Here is a 15093-nt window from a genome sequence, read left to right as displayed (position 1 = left end):
CTTAACTGCCTCCTCAGTTCAGTGGAAATTTGGAATCATTAGTATGGGCCAGAATTGCTAATAATGTCCACATCCAATGCATAATATAGAAGCTGCCACACTCCTTGTTTTCACCACAACCACAGTTTGGTGTTGGCAAATTTTCAGCTGCTTTAAAAGTGGTAATCAGAAAGATTGAGGACAGAACTGGACCACTCTCTCCTGCACAGTGTGGAGGTGATGTCTCACATCATCTGGAGACAACGCGGAGTCAATCGTTGGAGAAGAAAGTTAGCTACCGCTGCAGAACCACATCCTGCAGTCTTACAGTCAACTCCTACAATGACTACGGAGGAGGTCCCAATACCTGAGATTGTTTCACAGCCACAAGTTTCACCTGCCAAATAGAGTGATTCCACTTGTGAGGAAAGATGTCATCCCACAAAAGTGAGAAATCCTCCACAATAATTATATCTTTAGGCCTGTATAGGGCAATTTAAAATTTACTATTCTGTGGATGGCTGTATATAGTTGTTGTATTATTATAATATATTATGTATGTAGTTGAGATACATCCTATATTGAGATGGAAAGAGTGAAAGTGTTGTATATTTAATATTTCAGTAATATTTGAGTAATCTTGTTCATTTAAATACCCAGTAGGGGTTATATGTATAAATACATGAATAAATAAGTAAGTCATCATGCTACCACATGATACATGCATGCCTTGCTTAAAGTAAAATCAAAGTTAAATCCACATTCCCAGACCATCAGGAAGGAGGGATAGAAACCTGGAGGCACACACTCAGCAATTCAGGAACATCATCTTCCCTGCCATCCGATTTCTGAATGGACATCCAAACCATGAGCACTACCTTGCTACCTTTTTTAATTTCTGTTTTTGCACTAATTATTTAATTTAACTAATTAATGTATATATTTTTACTGTAATTCACAGTTTTTTTCTATATTATCCTATGTTGCATTGTACTGCTGCTGTTAACAAATTCCATGACATATGCGGGTGATATTAAACCTGATTCTGATTTTGATTCCCACCTCAGCTGGTGTATGTGGATGAACCTGAACCACTGACATTGTTTTTTCAGTTAGTTTACAACCCATTCTATTGCTTGCTTCCTGACTCCACAGATTCTAAAATCAACTGCTGTAAGAAATGAGGGGCTTGAGCAGCAACTATGGATGCAAGGGATGTTGGACATTTAGGGTCCAGATTCTACATCAGGACTGGGAGTGTAGAGGAAAGATAACCAGTGTGAAGCAGCCAGAGGGAAGGGCGGGGCAGAGGCTGGTAAGTGATAGGTGGAACCAGATGAGGGAGGGATTGATGTGCAGGAAGAGCAGGTGGGGAGAGGGAGTTTTTGTGCTGAGACGGTGACTACTTCATAATGGGTAAAACCAGGTAAGGGGAGGATGATAGACAGATAGAACCAAGTGGGAGAAGGTAGTGACCACAGTTTTTGTGATGGGGGTGAATAGCTGGAAGAGACAGCAAAGGGAGACAGGACCTGGATGGTGCTGGGACTAGGAAAGAAACCGGGGGGGGGGGGGTGTTACTAGGTAATCTAAAATTGGAAAATTCATTGACCATAATGGACGTAAGTCACCAAAACAGAGTATGAGGTGGTGTTCTTCTAGTTTGCATTTGGCCCACCATGGAAGTGGAGCATCAGGATGGTGTGAGAGTAGGTAGAGGATTGGAGATGACACACAACTGGAAGCTCAAGATGGTCATTATAGATAGAGTGCAGGTGCTCTAAAAAAACAATCACCTTAAACACATTGATGTAGAAGAAGTGCACAATCTCAACTAGAAGATCTGTTTTGGTTGCCGGATAGTGGTAAGGGTAGGAATGAGTTTTGCATCTCCTACCGTTGCAGAGGAAAGTGCCAGGAGATGGGAAGCTGTAGATGGGAAGGTACGAGTCAACCAAAAATTCATGGAGAGTGAGATTCCTACAGAGAGCAGAAAGGGGGAGGAGAGTGGAAGATGTTTTTGGTTGTAGGATTCCTTTGGAGAAGGTAGAATTGACAAAGAATAACATACTGAATGTTGATTCCAGGGGTGAGAGGTTTGCACCAGGGGAATTCTATCTCTTCTTTTTGGGGAGGGGAGGGTTAGAAAAGATGGAGGACATATATCACCCCCCCACCCCAAAATCACCAGCTAGATCCACCTGCCACCTGCCAACCTCCATCTGACTCATCCACACTGCTATATACTGACAAGATTTCACCCCAAAATATCAACCATCCATTTTCCTCCAAATATGCTAATTGATCCTCCAAGTCCCTCCAGCACTTTTCTTTATGCACCAGGTCCCAGCATCTGGAGTCTCTTGTGCTTCACATGCTCTATATCCTTGCCCATGAATCCAATCGGCAGCAGTTCATCGAAATTCTCCAGAAAATCCATGTTACAAATATTTTTGCAAATACTTCTTTCTTGGTAGCGAAAACTGCATGCAAAATTCAAAGAATAGCTTGCCCAGGTCACTTCTGTTCTCTGATTTATTTAGTCATAACACCATTATGTAGTTACATTGTATTTCAGACGATTGTTATTTTGCATTAGGTGAAAACAGTTTGCATTAAGTTCACAAGAAAACCTCAATTACATTCAGCTGCATCATGTTCAGCCAGAAACTTATTGACTTCAAGATTGTTGACGGAATATGAATGTTATTCATTTTATCTTTCTTTTTCTGGTACTTCACACTTGCCTGCATTAGACTGCATGCCTCATTAATTTGGCCATTTGTATACTTCATCCAGTTCACTCCCACCTCTAAGCATCCTGTCTCTTCTTATTAGAAAGTACGTGCTAGTTGTTAATATTAAAAATCTCTGACATTCAAATTATGCTATACCCTTTCATTTTTTTGACCAAGGAAATGATAAAGATTCACTCTTATTCTCTTTCCGTAGTTGTTATCTGACCTGCTTCACATTTATAGCATTTTTTCCTTTGTGGTTCATATGTTCAGCATCTGCTGCCTTTTTTCATTTTCTGCACTGGAATTTTATTATTTTGCCTCCTGGCAGCTTTATCCGCAGGCTATTGAGAGAAATGTATATTTAAGAAAAACAAGGAGTTTCTGTGCTTTCTTGCCATGCTGGACTACCAGTCCACTAACTCCACAAACTTTGACTCTGAAGCACTTATATTTTCCCATTTCAAAATCAGCATTATCATTATGTGCCGTGTCGTATGACATGGGCGATGATGATCTTTCACTTGTCAGAGAGATACCCCTTCATCTGGCTGAGTCCATTCTGCATTGGGATTGGCTCTATGGTGGAACATCAGTTATATTATGTATATAACTGATGTGTCCACATGGCATGTATATTATGTCATAGCAGATATAGAATGATAACAAATTTCAGTGAGAACAACCAAATCCAAGTAAGGCTCTCCACAATTTCTCTTGGTTGATAAACATAGGAGGGTAAAAATGGCTAATCACAATGGCCATTGCTGCCTTCTATGTTTACTTGGAATTGTTGAATGGCGAAAATCATGTTCAATATACCTATAGATTGTTACACCACAAAATACGGCAGCAGAATTAGGCCGTTCAGCTCATTGAATCTGTAACCATTCAGCCATGGGTGATTTTTCTTTCCAACTCTGTTTTCCTGCCTTCTCCCCTTAATCCTTAACACCTTTATGAATCAGGAACCTTTCAATCTCTGCCTTAAAAACACCCAATGGCTTGGTCTCCACAACCACCTTGCTGAAAAAATTCCTCCTTTTCTCAGTTTTAAAGGGATATCCTTTATTCTATGGCTGTACCATTGAATTCTAGAATCTTCTGCTAATGGAAGCACCCTCTCTTTATCAATTCTATCTGGGCTTTTCAGTATTTGGTAGGCTTCAATGAGATACCCCTTTATCTTTCTGAACTCCGTTGAGTACAGGCCCAGAGCCATTAAATGCTCCTTCTGTGTTAATCTTGATAGATTGACTCTGAGGATGGCTTCGTTGTGACTGGGAGGAGGCAAGTGGGGAGATTCCTTGTAACGAATTGCCCTGTGAGAGGCAGAAGAGGGATCATTCTCTAATTGCCACAATCTTACCTTTTTGAAGATGGTCAATGGTCACAGACTGTCTGAGATCTGTGGCATGCTCTCCTCCAATTCACACCAGAAGCACTTCCTCACCATACTTAGTATTTCAGCAAGGATTTAGACTCTTCAAGCAGCCTGCCAGGCGATGTTATGGACATGATTATAGCAAATAATGTGCCAAGGGGCAGAATCAAACACAATTGCGTTATAGACAAAGGACCAGATGAGAAGTAGGTGTTGTCGGCTTCTCTGACCTTGATAAGCTTGTATCACCAACACAAGAAAATCTGCAGATGCTAGAAATCCAAAGCAACACACACAAAATGCTGGAGGAACTCAGCAGGTCAGGCAGCATCTATGGCAAAGAATAAACATTCTTTGCCACAGATGCTGCCTTGCCTTCTGAATTTCTCCAGCTTTTTGTTTGTCTTAATAAGCTTGGAGGTTGTCCTTGGATGTTTGGTCCTAGATGTGTAATAATAAACCCCAGCTTGAAACCATCAGCTTATTGATGATAAGCAGCAGTGTTTATTCTTGATTGGGCATGTCAAATTGATCTAGTTTAAATTTTTGAAGAGGTGACTTAAAGTGATTGAGAGGAGAATATCTCTGGATGTTTCATATTATCAGGAGGAATTTGGTAAAATCATACAAGACTGTTGCTAAAGTCAAAGCTTATGGAATTGAAAGCAAATTCTTCTTGTGAATAGGAAATAAACTGGAAACAGAGAAAATAGAGCAGGTACTCAGATTGACAGAATATGACAGGTCCAGATAGAACAGAGCTGGACCATAACTATCCATCTTATTTGTAAGTGTCTCAAATGATGTGGTAGAAAGCAATATGTTTAAGTTACCCAATGACACAGCGATAGACAGCCCTACAAGTAGAATGGATCCAATTGCTATGTTGCAAAGAGAGATAAATAGATTAATCATGTGAACAAAATTGTGACAAATAGAATCCATATCGGCAACATTGTCACCCGGTTCAGGCTGTGGAAATATAAAACAGAGCTTAGTAAATGGCAGGAAGGTAGAAGCAGCAGAGATTTAATGTGACCTTGAGGGTCCATGTACATAGAGCATTAATTTGTCATGAATAGGCTTAGTAAATATTAAAATAAGCTGAATCTTTGTTGGCCTTTTTTTAGGGCAAAGGTCACAATACAGCAGTACACTGTAAATTGATCACACCTGGAGAACTGGAGTAGTTCTGACGCTGTGCCTCAGGAAAAATGATTGACCTTATGGGACTGGAGTATAGAATGCCCAAAAGTTGAAATTACAAGGAAATTCCATACATGTTATATTCTCCCTCAGAGTGAAATTATTGAAGTTTTCAGGTTACATTGGTGTAAGCAGAGACAGAAATCATGTCCACTCTGGGTAGAATAGGGAACAAACCTAAAAGTTTAGAGCAGGTCTTTCCAGAGCAGGGGTTACCAACCTGGGGTCTACAGACCCTTGTTTAATGTATTGGTCCATAGCACAAAGAAGGCTGGGAACCCCTGTTCTAGAGTAAACACTTCCCTCTCAAAATATGGATCTCTACTCCACAAAGAACTATTGAATCTTAGTCAATTATTAATATTAGATTTGAAATTGTGAGATTTTGTTAAGCAAAACCATTAAAAATTAAGAGGCTGAGGTCACAGATTTGCCATGATCTTACTGAATAGAAAATCAAGGTCAGAGGCCTAAATGGTCCACATCTGTCTTTATGTTCCCATTTACCTATGTTCCATGAGCAACCTTCCTGCTTTCGGAATAAATTAAGGGATAGATTTTTGCTAGGGGGAGAACTCCCTGCATTTGGCTCACATAATATCATGGCTTCCAGTTCATCACTTAAGAGGGCAGACAGACATAAGATTAAAATTTATTGCAAAGATTTTTTAAATGTTCTGTCATCATTTCTATCTTTCCATGGGACAAATTGTCCTGCATATACTGCCTGTGTAATCAATAATAAAGCCTGACTTTTTTTTAGATCATTTTGAATTGATTTACATTGAAGACTAATGAAAGTGCAGAGCAACAATTTTTTTTAAATGGCAGATGCAGAAATGAAGAAGATTGGATTCCAGCTCCTGAAAGGATGTGCTGAAACTGTTCTCTACATCTTATAAACTTTAAAATTAGAAATAAATATAACTGTTGGATTTAAGGGAAATCTTGCACAGAAATATAGATGAAAATAAGCTGTTGCCAACCAGCTAGACACCACCCAATTACTTTTTTTTTTATCTCTAGCTGTACTCTTCTCTTGAGGTAGAATGATTCCATTGGTAATTGGTAACACTTTGTACCTCAAACAAGTGGTTGCTGTTCATGTATAAGCATAGGAGTTTCAGTCCACGGTCCTACAAAGCAGATGGGTCTGAATTTCAGAAGCAGAGCAAAAAATGCATGCATTATTATTTCAATCTCCCAATGCATTTGAACAGGACAGATATCAGACCCTGAGGGTTAACAGGTTTTTCCATCTTCTTGTGTCTCTCAATTAACCTTGCCTCACCAAGATTATTTAATCGTGGTTTGGAATGGGAAATCAGGCTGATTTGTGCTTTAAAAATATTTTTCCCTGATTCTGAAGCAGTGAAGCCATTGTACTTCTTGAGCATGTCAGTCTCCTCCAGAGAAGGTGAGGGTGGCTGATCAAGATTGATGTAGGCACATTTAATTGAGACAGGGATAAAACAGTGAAGAAGATGTCTATGGATGGGGAGAACACATGGCTGAAAGATGGCTTTGTTCTCTAGCCTTGGGGACTAAGTACTGCTGGTGAAAATATGCATATGAGTGGCGATGCCATGTGACATTAGGGATATCACAATGCTCAAGCCAGAGGCAGTAGAACACCACTTCTAATCATAGTTGTTGGCTTCAATTGTCACTCAACTACACACTGTTCCAGAATATGTGGGTTGGAGTCTCCTTTGGAGGAGATGGAAAAGAAATCCTAGCCAATGCAGCTGCTCCCCATTCTCACTTTGAACATACCTGTTGTGTGCTTTGTTCCTGTGAAACATTTTCTTGTTCTTCTTTTGCTTCAGGTTCCTCCTCTTGGTGTTGAAATTTAGTTTATTGATCCTTTCCTCACTCTCATGCTTCTTCAGAACGCTGAACTTTTTCACTCATCAAAGGCCTAATTTACTTTGAAAATAGGGAGAGATTTATAATTCCAAAATTCAAAGTGTATTTATTATCGAAATATGTATATGTCAACTCATACGACCTTATGATTCTTTTATTTATTTATTTATTTATTGAGATACAGCACTGAATACGCCCCTCGTGCCCTTTGAGCCAGTGTCCAGCAACCCCTCAATTTAACCCTACCCTAGCCTAATCATGGGGCAGTTTGCAATGACCAATTAACCTACCAATCGGTAGATCTTAGGAGTGTGTGAGGAAACCAGAGCACCTGGAAGAAATCCACACGGTCACAGGGAGAACGTACAAACTCCTTACAGGCGGCGGCGGGAATTGAACCCAGGTCGCTGGCACTGTAAGGCTTTGCGCTAACCACTAGCCTACAAATATGCCTCTTACTGCAGGCATTCAAATCAGAACAGAGAAATACTATAGAATAAATGGAAAAATTACACTAAAGAATGACAGGCAATCAATGCGCAAAAGAAGACAAATTGTGCAAACAAACATAACAGTAATAATAAATAATAATACTGAGAACATGAATTGTAGAGTTCTTGAAAGATATAGGTATGAAATCAATTCAGGGGTGAGGTGAGTGAATTTATCCACACCGGTTCTGGAGCCTGACGGTTGAAGTGTAATAATTGTTGTTGAACGTGGTGGTGTGGGACCTCAGGCTGCTGTCCCTGATGCGTTGTCAATGAGTTAGTAGTAAAAGGAAAAAAGTTGGGGAGGGTGTGACAAGGGTATCACATCGTTACTTAATCATTCACAGTGATGGATTGATCTTCACATTAAAGAGTATTGCCAACACACAAAATGCTGGAGGAACTCAGCAGGTCAGGCAGCATCTATGGAAAAGAATAACCAGTCGATGTTTTGAGCTGAGACCCTTCTTCAGGACAGAAAAGGAAGGGGGAAGATGCCAGAATAAAATGGTGGGGGGAGAGGAGAGTGGCTAGCTAGAAGGTGACGGGTGAAGCCAGGTGGGTGGGAAAGGTCAAAGACTGGAGAAGAAAGAATCAGCCAGGAGAGGAGAGTGGGCCATAGGAGAAAGGGAAGGAGGAGGTGACCCCTGTGTAGGTGATAGGCAGGTGAGAAGAAGTAAAAAGTCAGAGTGTGTAATAGAGGAAGGGGTTGGGGAGGGGGGGTGAAATTTGTTTACTGAAAGGAGAAATCGATATTCGCGCCATCAGGTTGGAGGGTACCCAGACGGAATTTAAGGTGCTACTTCTCCACCCTGAGGGTGGCTTCAGGATGCTGCCCTTGTTATCACACTCTAGATGGTTTCCATGCATGGTTCTGGTGTACGTATTACAGAAAGATAATAGAGACTCTGGGGAAGTCATATAAATTATTTGGATGATACTGCAATTTTGAAGCTATAACTTCTTAGCAAAGACTAATCAGTACAAGTTTTTAATAGAAAGAACTAACCTGATGAAGCTGTTTAAAATTATGGATGTACTAATTAAGTTAGACATTGAGTACATGTCTCAACTTGAGGGGCAATAACTGTAAAATGGTCACTAATAAATCAAATGAGGAAATTAAAGGACCTTGTTACCTCTATAATGTATGAATGTGGAATTTCTACCACATGGAATAGCTGGAATAAATGGAATTGATATAGAGGTATCTAAGATGATAATAGATAAACATTTAAGGAAAAATTAAATAGATGTACAGTTAGAAAAATTGAAAGAGCTGAGGAAGAATCCTATGGAAAATTTTAACAGCATTTTGTAAGCTGTGACACATATTTCCATGGATTCTGTCTGATTTTACTCCATTGTTTTTATTTTTCCAATCCTGGGCTGAGTTCCTAGCCCTTTGGTTGGATGTATTTGTTATGTAAGATTTTGCCCAATAACTAAGAACCTAAATTAACATACATAATTAAATAGCAACATGTTATTGACGTGAAAATTAATTGACTGCCTCTGTTGGTGTTACAGATTTTCTTTTCACTCTGAAGTAACGTTGTTCTTCTTGTTTGTTGGTACTGCAGGATATTTGACGGTGAACATTGAACCAATCTCCCCTGTAGTAGCAGGCGATGCTGTCACTTTAAAATGTAACTTCAAAACAGACGGGAGGCTGCGGGAGATTGTGTGGTACAAGGTAAGCAGTGACTATCTGTGCCACCAGGGCCTCTTATTACTGAAAATCATTAGCAGAAAACATTTGGAAACTACTTAAATATTTTTGCCGATGTCCAAACCTTTTAATGAAGTGTACTTATTATTACAATATTGTTGGCTATTACTCTACAATCTCCTTCTGCTCTGCCACCTTCCCCCTCTCCACCTCCCACCCACTTCATATTGAGTTTTGAAAACTAGTTTCAGTGTGGCTGGATCAAACAGTTCCGAAATATGATGGTCATAATCTCTCTTGTAACTCATGCACGGGCTCATCAACTAGTCCTGTTCTCAACCTCAACAAATATTCTAGTTTCTTTCTTCACTACAGCTATGTTCTTTCCTCCTGCAGAATATTATTTTATTCTTTTGATTCAAATTCTTCCACTTTGTGTTGAAATCTAGCTTACTGATATTTTGCCTACTCTTTCTCCTTCTTCTTTCGAATTTCAGAGCTATGATGCTCTGCACTTCTCTAATTTTTGCAAAGATTCAGAGTACATTTATTATCAAAGAATGTATCAATTATACAACCTTGACATTTGTTTGCTCACTGGTAGCCACAAAGCAGGAAACCCACAAGAACACAAATTAAAGAAGAAAAGAATAAAACATAAAAATGAAAGACTAACACCCAATACGCAAGAGAAAAGGGAAAAAGATGAATCATGCAAACAATTGGAGTGAAGAACAATGATCTGAACCAAAAATTGAGTCCACAGATCTAAACCCCAGAGCTTTTATTACAGGCAGTTATAAAATTCACTCTTAGTTGAAAGGAAAAGAGGCCTCATCATTCCTTAAACCTTTACAGTGATTAATTGATAATTGTGTTAAGAACAATACATCTTTCAGATGTTATACAAAGCCCGATGCAACTTTCGGTGACTAGTTCACTGAGCTGTTCCTACAACCTATGGACTGACTTTCAAGGACTCTTCAACTCCTGTTCTCAATATTTATTGATTAGTTATTGACTATTTCTTTTTGTATTTGCACAGTTTGTTGTCCCTTGCACACTGGTTGTTTGTCCACCCTGTTTCATGTGGTCTTTTATTGACACTATAGTGGTCTTGTATTCACTGTGAATGCCCCGAAGAAAATGAATCTCAGGGTTGTGTATGGTGACATATACGTACTTTAATAATAGATTTCCTTTGAATTATACATCACAACACAGACACATGCTTTATATTGGTTCTCTGCATTAATCGTAGCCAAGCAGGCAGGATGGATGTAGTATTTATGACATGGTTGTACTCAAACTTTGGTTCACTCACTAATTAGAATGCAGTCAGTGATGGGGGATGCCAATATCCAGAGGTACCAATATGGCAAACAAATAGACTTTCTGTGACAAGTTCACTGAATTTCTCCTACAACCTATGGACTGACTTTCAAGGACTCTTTAAAGTCCTTGGTCTTTTGGTCTGGTTGAGAGGTTAGATTGGACACCCATCACCTAACAATCTCACTCAGTAGGGATGAGATCAGTAATTAGTTCATCGCTTGAGTTTGGTTGACAGAGACTCATCAGGTTTCTGAACCATGAGATGCTCTATATTAGAAGACACCAAAAATGTTAACCGTCATGTCTAAAGATTGCTTTTACAACCCTTTGTGTGCTACCTTTATTGTGGTACAAATTCTTTAGATGTCCAGCTATCTGGTTCAAAGGAGAGTCAGTCTTGTAAAGGGGAAAGTATAAAATGAGATATATGAAAGGACGAGAAGACAGACAACAAGTTAATTAATAAAGGGGACCCTGAGATAAACCAGTCAAAACAATGCACACATCTTAAGATAAATAGCGCCTACATTTAGTGCTCTTTTCAATGTTCAAAAGCGCAAAGTAAATTTTATTATCAGAGTACATACATGTCACCACATACAACCCTGAGATTCATTTTCCTGCAGGCATACTCAGCAAATCTATAGAATAGTAACTGTAAATAGGACCAACGAAAGAGCAAGAGCATAGAAGACCTCAAACTGTGCAAATACAAATATCTGCTGTGTACGTACATCTACTGATGCTTCTGGACACATCTTCAGTGATGTTCCTGGAATCATCGGGTGTTTTGGGTCTTTCAACATCATACAACCTCCTCCAGGTGACCCAGCCGGGCTGATCAGACCCCAGCTTGTGTCCAGATGGCTAGCTACTTATGACTCCATGGCTCCCCTCTTTTGAGCCACAGCCACCTTGAGGCCCTCTCTGCCGCATCGGTGGTACTGCGGATGGCTCTCCTCTTCCTCTCTCCTTCGATGCCCAAAATGCTGAAGGCTCTAACTAAGGAACGGGTTGCGAATCCCCTACAACCAACCTCCACTGGGAGACACCTCGCTCTCCATCCAGCCTGCTGACTGTTGCTGACCAGTCCTGCATACTTGGAGAACTTCCTTTCAAAGGCCTCTTCCAAGCTGTCTTCCCATGGGATTGTCAGCTCCAGCAGCACCACTTGCTTGGTAGATTCAGACGCTAGGATAATATCTGGTCTCAGAGTGGTGGCTGCGATATGGTTGGGGAACTTCAGTTACCATTCGAGGTCCACCAACAGCTGCCAGTCCCTTGCAGAGGTCAGGATGCCTGCAGATGTTCTTTTGGTGGGTAATGGCTGCTACCCAGCTCTGACAAAGGTAATGGTCTGCTTGGAGGGTCGGGACCGCTTCGCCCACTCAACTCCTGTGCTAAATAAATAGCAATAAATAAAGAGAGCATGAAATAACAAGAGAAAAAGTCCTTAAAGTGAGATCATTGGTTGTGGGAACATCTCAGTTGATGAGTGTGGTTATCCTCTTTTATTCAAGAGCCTGATGGTTGAGGGGTAGTAACTTTTCTTGAACCCGGTGTTGCAAGTCCTGAGGTTCTTGTACCTTCTATCTGATGGCAGCAGCGAGAAAGGAGCATGGCCTGGGTGGTGGGGATCTTTCATAATGAATGCTGCTTTCATATGACACTGTTTAATGTATGTGCTCAGTCACTGGGAGGATTTTACCAGTGATGTACTGAGCCATATCCACAACTTTTTGTAGGATTTTACACTCAAAGGCATTGGTGTTCCCATACCAGGCGGTAATGCAGCCAGTCAATACTCTCTCCATTATACATCTATAGAAGTTTGTCAAGGTTTTTGATAACATGCTGAATCTCTGCAGACTCCTAAGGAAGTAGAGGTGCTGCCGTTTTTTCTTTGCAATTACATTTATATGGTAGATCATCTCAGATAGTGTCACCTAGGAATTTGAAGTTACTGCCCCTCTCCACCTCCGACAAGGACTGGGTTGTGGACCTCTGGTTTCCCTCTCCTGATTCTAGAATCAGTTCCTTTGTCTTGTAGACATTGAATGAGAGGTTGTTGTTATGACACCACTCAGCCAGATTTTTAATGTCCTTTCTGTATGCAGATTCATCGCCACCTTTGATCAAAATTTATGACCAAAGTGATGCTGTGTTGGCAAAGGATGATTAGGAGGTGTCTTTGTACTTTCCTCAGGTATGCGTAAATAGGAAGCCTAATTCCTGCTTCTGATTGCTGCAGCAATTCTCAGCATTGGACTGGATGAACCGATACCTGAATTAAAACATCTTGAAATTTCCACATGACACAGTGATGTACAAAACCTTTTAAAGGACTGCTCTACATTTTGTATTTCACATTATAAGGATCTAGTTTTGAAAGTAGAATCAATAGATATTTGGAAATGTGGATTGCTGCCAAACAAACAAGGAGATGATTGTCAATCTCTTTACTGATAGTCTCCAGAAAAACAAAAGACAGCCTCATTCATTTGGTTTGGGTTCTAATCCTGAGATTTATGGTCTTGTTCTCAGCTCTCATCTCCAGATCCTTTTTCTGATGACCGTGTTCTCAAACCTCCACATGTCTCCCAGCACTCTTTTCCCAATCAATCATAGTCCCAATGTTTATGATTCTTCTGTCATTTCCCACAAAATACTCTTAGGTTTGCAATCTTTCCACCCACATAATCCTACCTTTAACACCTATACTTCGACCAACCTGCCTGACTTTGGCCTTTTCTATTGCCAGAGTGAGGCTAAAGTATGAACTCCAGGAAAAGCACCTCATGTTCTGACAGGGAAGACTACAGCCTGATGGCATAAACATTGAACTGCTTGCCCACTGTCCCCTTTCTCTCACCACCTGATCCACCAGTTCCTGCTACACCCACTCCATCTGCCCATCACCCATGCATTCATCCAACTGGGTACCCTTCTGCTACTCTTCCTATCAGTCTACCCTACCTTTCCTTTTAGATTCCTTGCTCCACCTTCCTTTCTGATCATATTCCATCTTCTACAGCCCTTTGTCACCTCCACCTATCACCTCCCAGGCTCTGTTACTACTTCCACTCTTCCCTCCTTCATCTGCCTATAGTCCTTCCTCACCTGAATCCATCTATTGTTCGCCAGCTTTAGTTCCAGCCCTTCCCTTCACCACTTCATACTGACTATCTCCTTCTATCTTCCGATTCAGGTCAAGTGTTCTGACCTGAAGTGTTTTCTGTCCATTTCCTTCCACTGGTGCTGCCTAACCCATTTGATTTCCATCAGCATTTGCTAACTCAAACACCCCTCCACCCCTCCCAGAGACAGTCCCTGAGGCCCATTCATTTCACTTTTGAGCCCTGAAATCCAACCCATGAACTTCGGCACTAACCCATGCTGTGTATTACCATTGTCCCAATAGAACACATTGAAACCTGGGGGCTCAGGCACACATTAATCTCTTGGCCTGTTTATTTTCTCCCTACGCTGTTTCCAATGTTGACTATAACTCATCTCCCAAATTGCCTGTTGCTGGGTATCAAATGCCATTGAAATACCCGTGTATTATATTCCAGCTCCCGAGAAAGAATAATCCCATGAGCACTAAATATTATTCTGTTTTCTCAAGCCCCACAGTATAAAAGTCTCCCAAAAGGTCCTATTGCCTTAATGTTTGTCAGTTAGGTTATAGTTTGAAAATCACGAGATAGGTTTGAAAGGAATGAAATTTAGGCTTAGAGAGTGAACTGATATCTTATATTTATAGACGTTAAGGAATTCAGTCAACCCTATTGATACATATTATGCTGTGTTAAATAAAGAAGCTCTCCTGAAGGAGTCAAATAATCTGCCTAGTGATTTGGATACTCTCCTCTTTTAGCCATCATTTAGTTCCCTGAGGTAAAATCAAATCTATTCTTTTATCCCATCTTGCCATGTCTTCTTATTGTTCTCTGGCTCTTCCTCTCTCTTGTAGCTAATGCTGGGGTCAGCTAAAGTCAGTTGACTGCTTTTGAAATGAGGAAGCCGTGGCTAAGTATAATGATGAGATTTTAAGAGCTTTCAGGAGGATGGGAAGTTACATACACCATAGTTTTCAGGTGTTGTTAAAGCAAAATTTCAGTTGAGGTGAAAGACGATCAGTTTCAAAGCCTTCAAAGCTATGTGCTGTGGGAATATTTCAGCTGTTGTTAAGATCAGTACTGTAAAAAGGCAGTGAAAAATAGCAGTACTACTTGGAGACCAGAATCAGGTAATTATTGGAAGAATCTTTAATTGGGGTCACGGGCAAGGTAATGTAATTTGTAGGTTGGTTTAATGCGATCAGCTTCATAACCAATTTACCGTCATTACCAGGGATTTCTGTCATCTACTGAACATATGGAGAGCTGCAATATTAACGAAATGTATTTAAACAGT

The 15093-nt window shown here is 40.4% G+C and overlaps 1 protein-coding gene across 1 annotated transcript in view; it reads left to right on the top strand.

The window, feature by feature from the left end:
- Window positions 1–15093, top strand: part of igsf21a (immunoglobin superfamily, member 21a) — a 436269-nt gene that overhangs the window by 19026 nt on the left and 402150 nt on the right. Inside the window, exon 2 of the mRNA XM_072245023.1 lies at window positions 9251–9363. Within this exon, the coding sequence (XP_072101124.1) occupies window positions 9251–9363 (113 nt within the window). The remainder of the gene's footprint in view (window positions 1–9250; window positions 9364–15093) is intronic.

Source organism: Mobula birostris, chromosome 27 (genome assembly GCF_030028105.1).
Source record: "Mobula birostris isolate sMobBir1 chromosome 27, sMobBir1.hap1, whole genome shotgun sequence".
In the NCBI taxonomy this organism is placed as follows: domain Eukaryota; kingdom Metazoa; phylum Chordata; class Chondrichthyes; order Myliobatiformes; family Myliobatidae; genus Mobula; species Mobula birostris.
The sequence above is the reverse complement of the archived record's forward strand: the minus strand, read 5'-3'. Positions and strand labels throughout refer to the sequence as shown.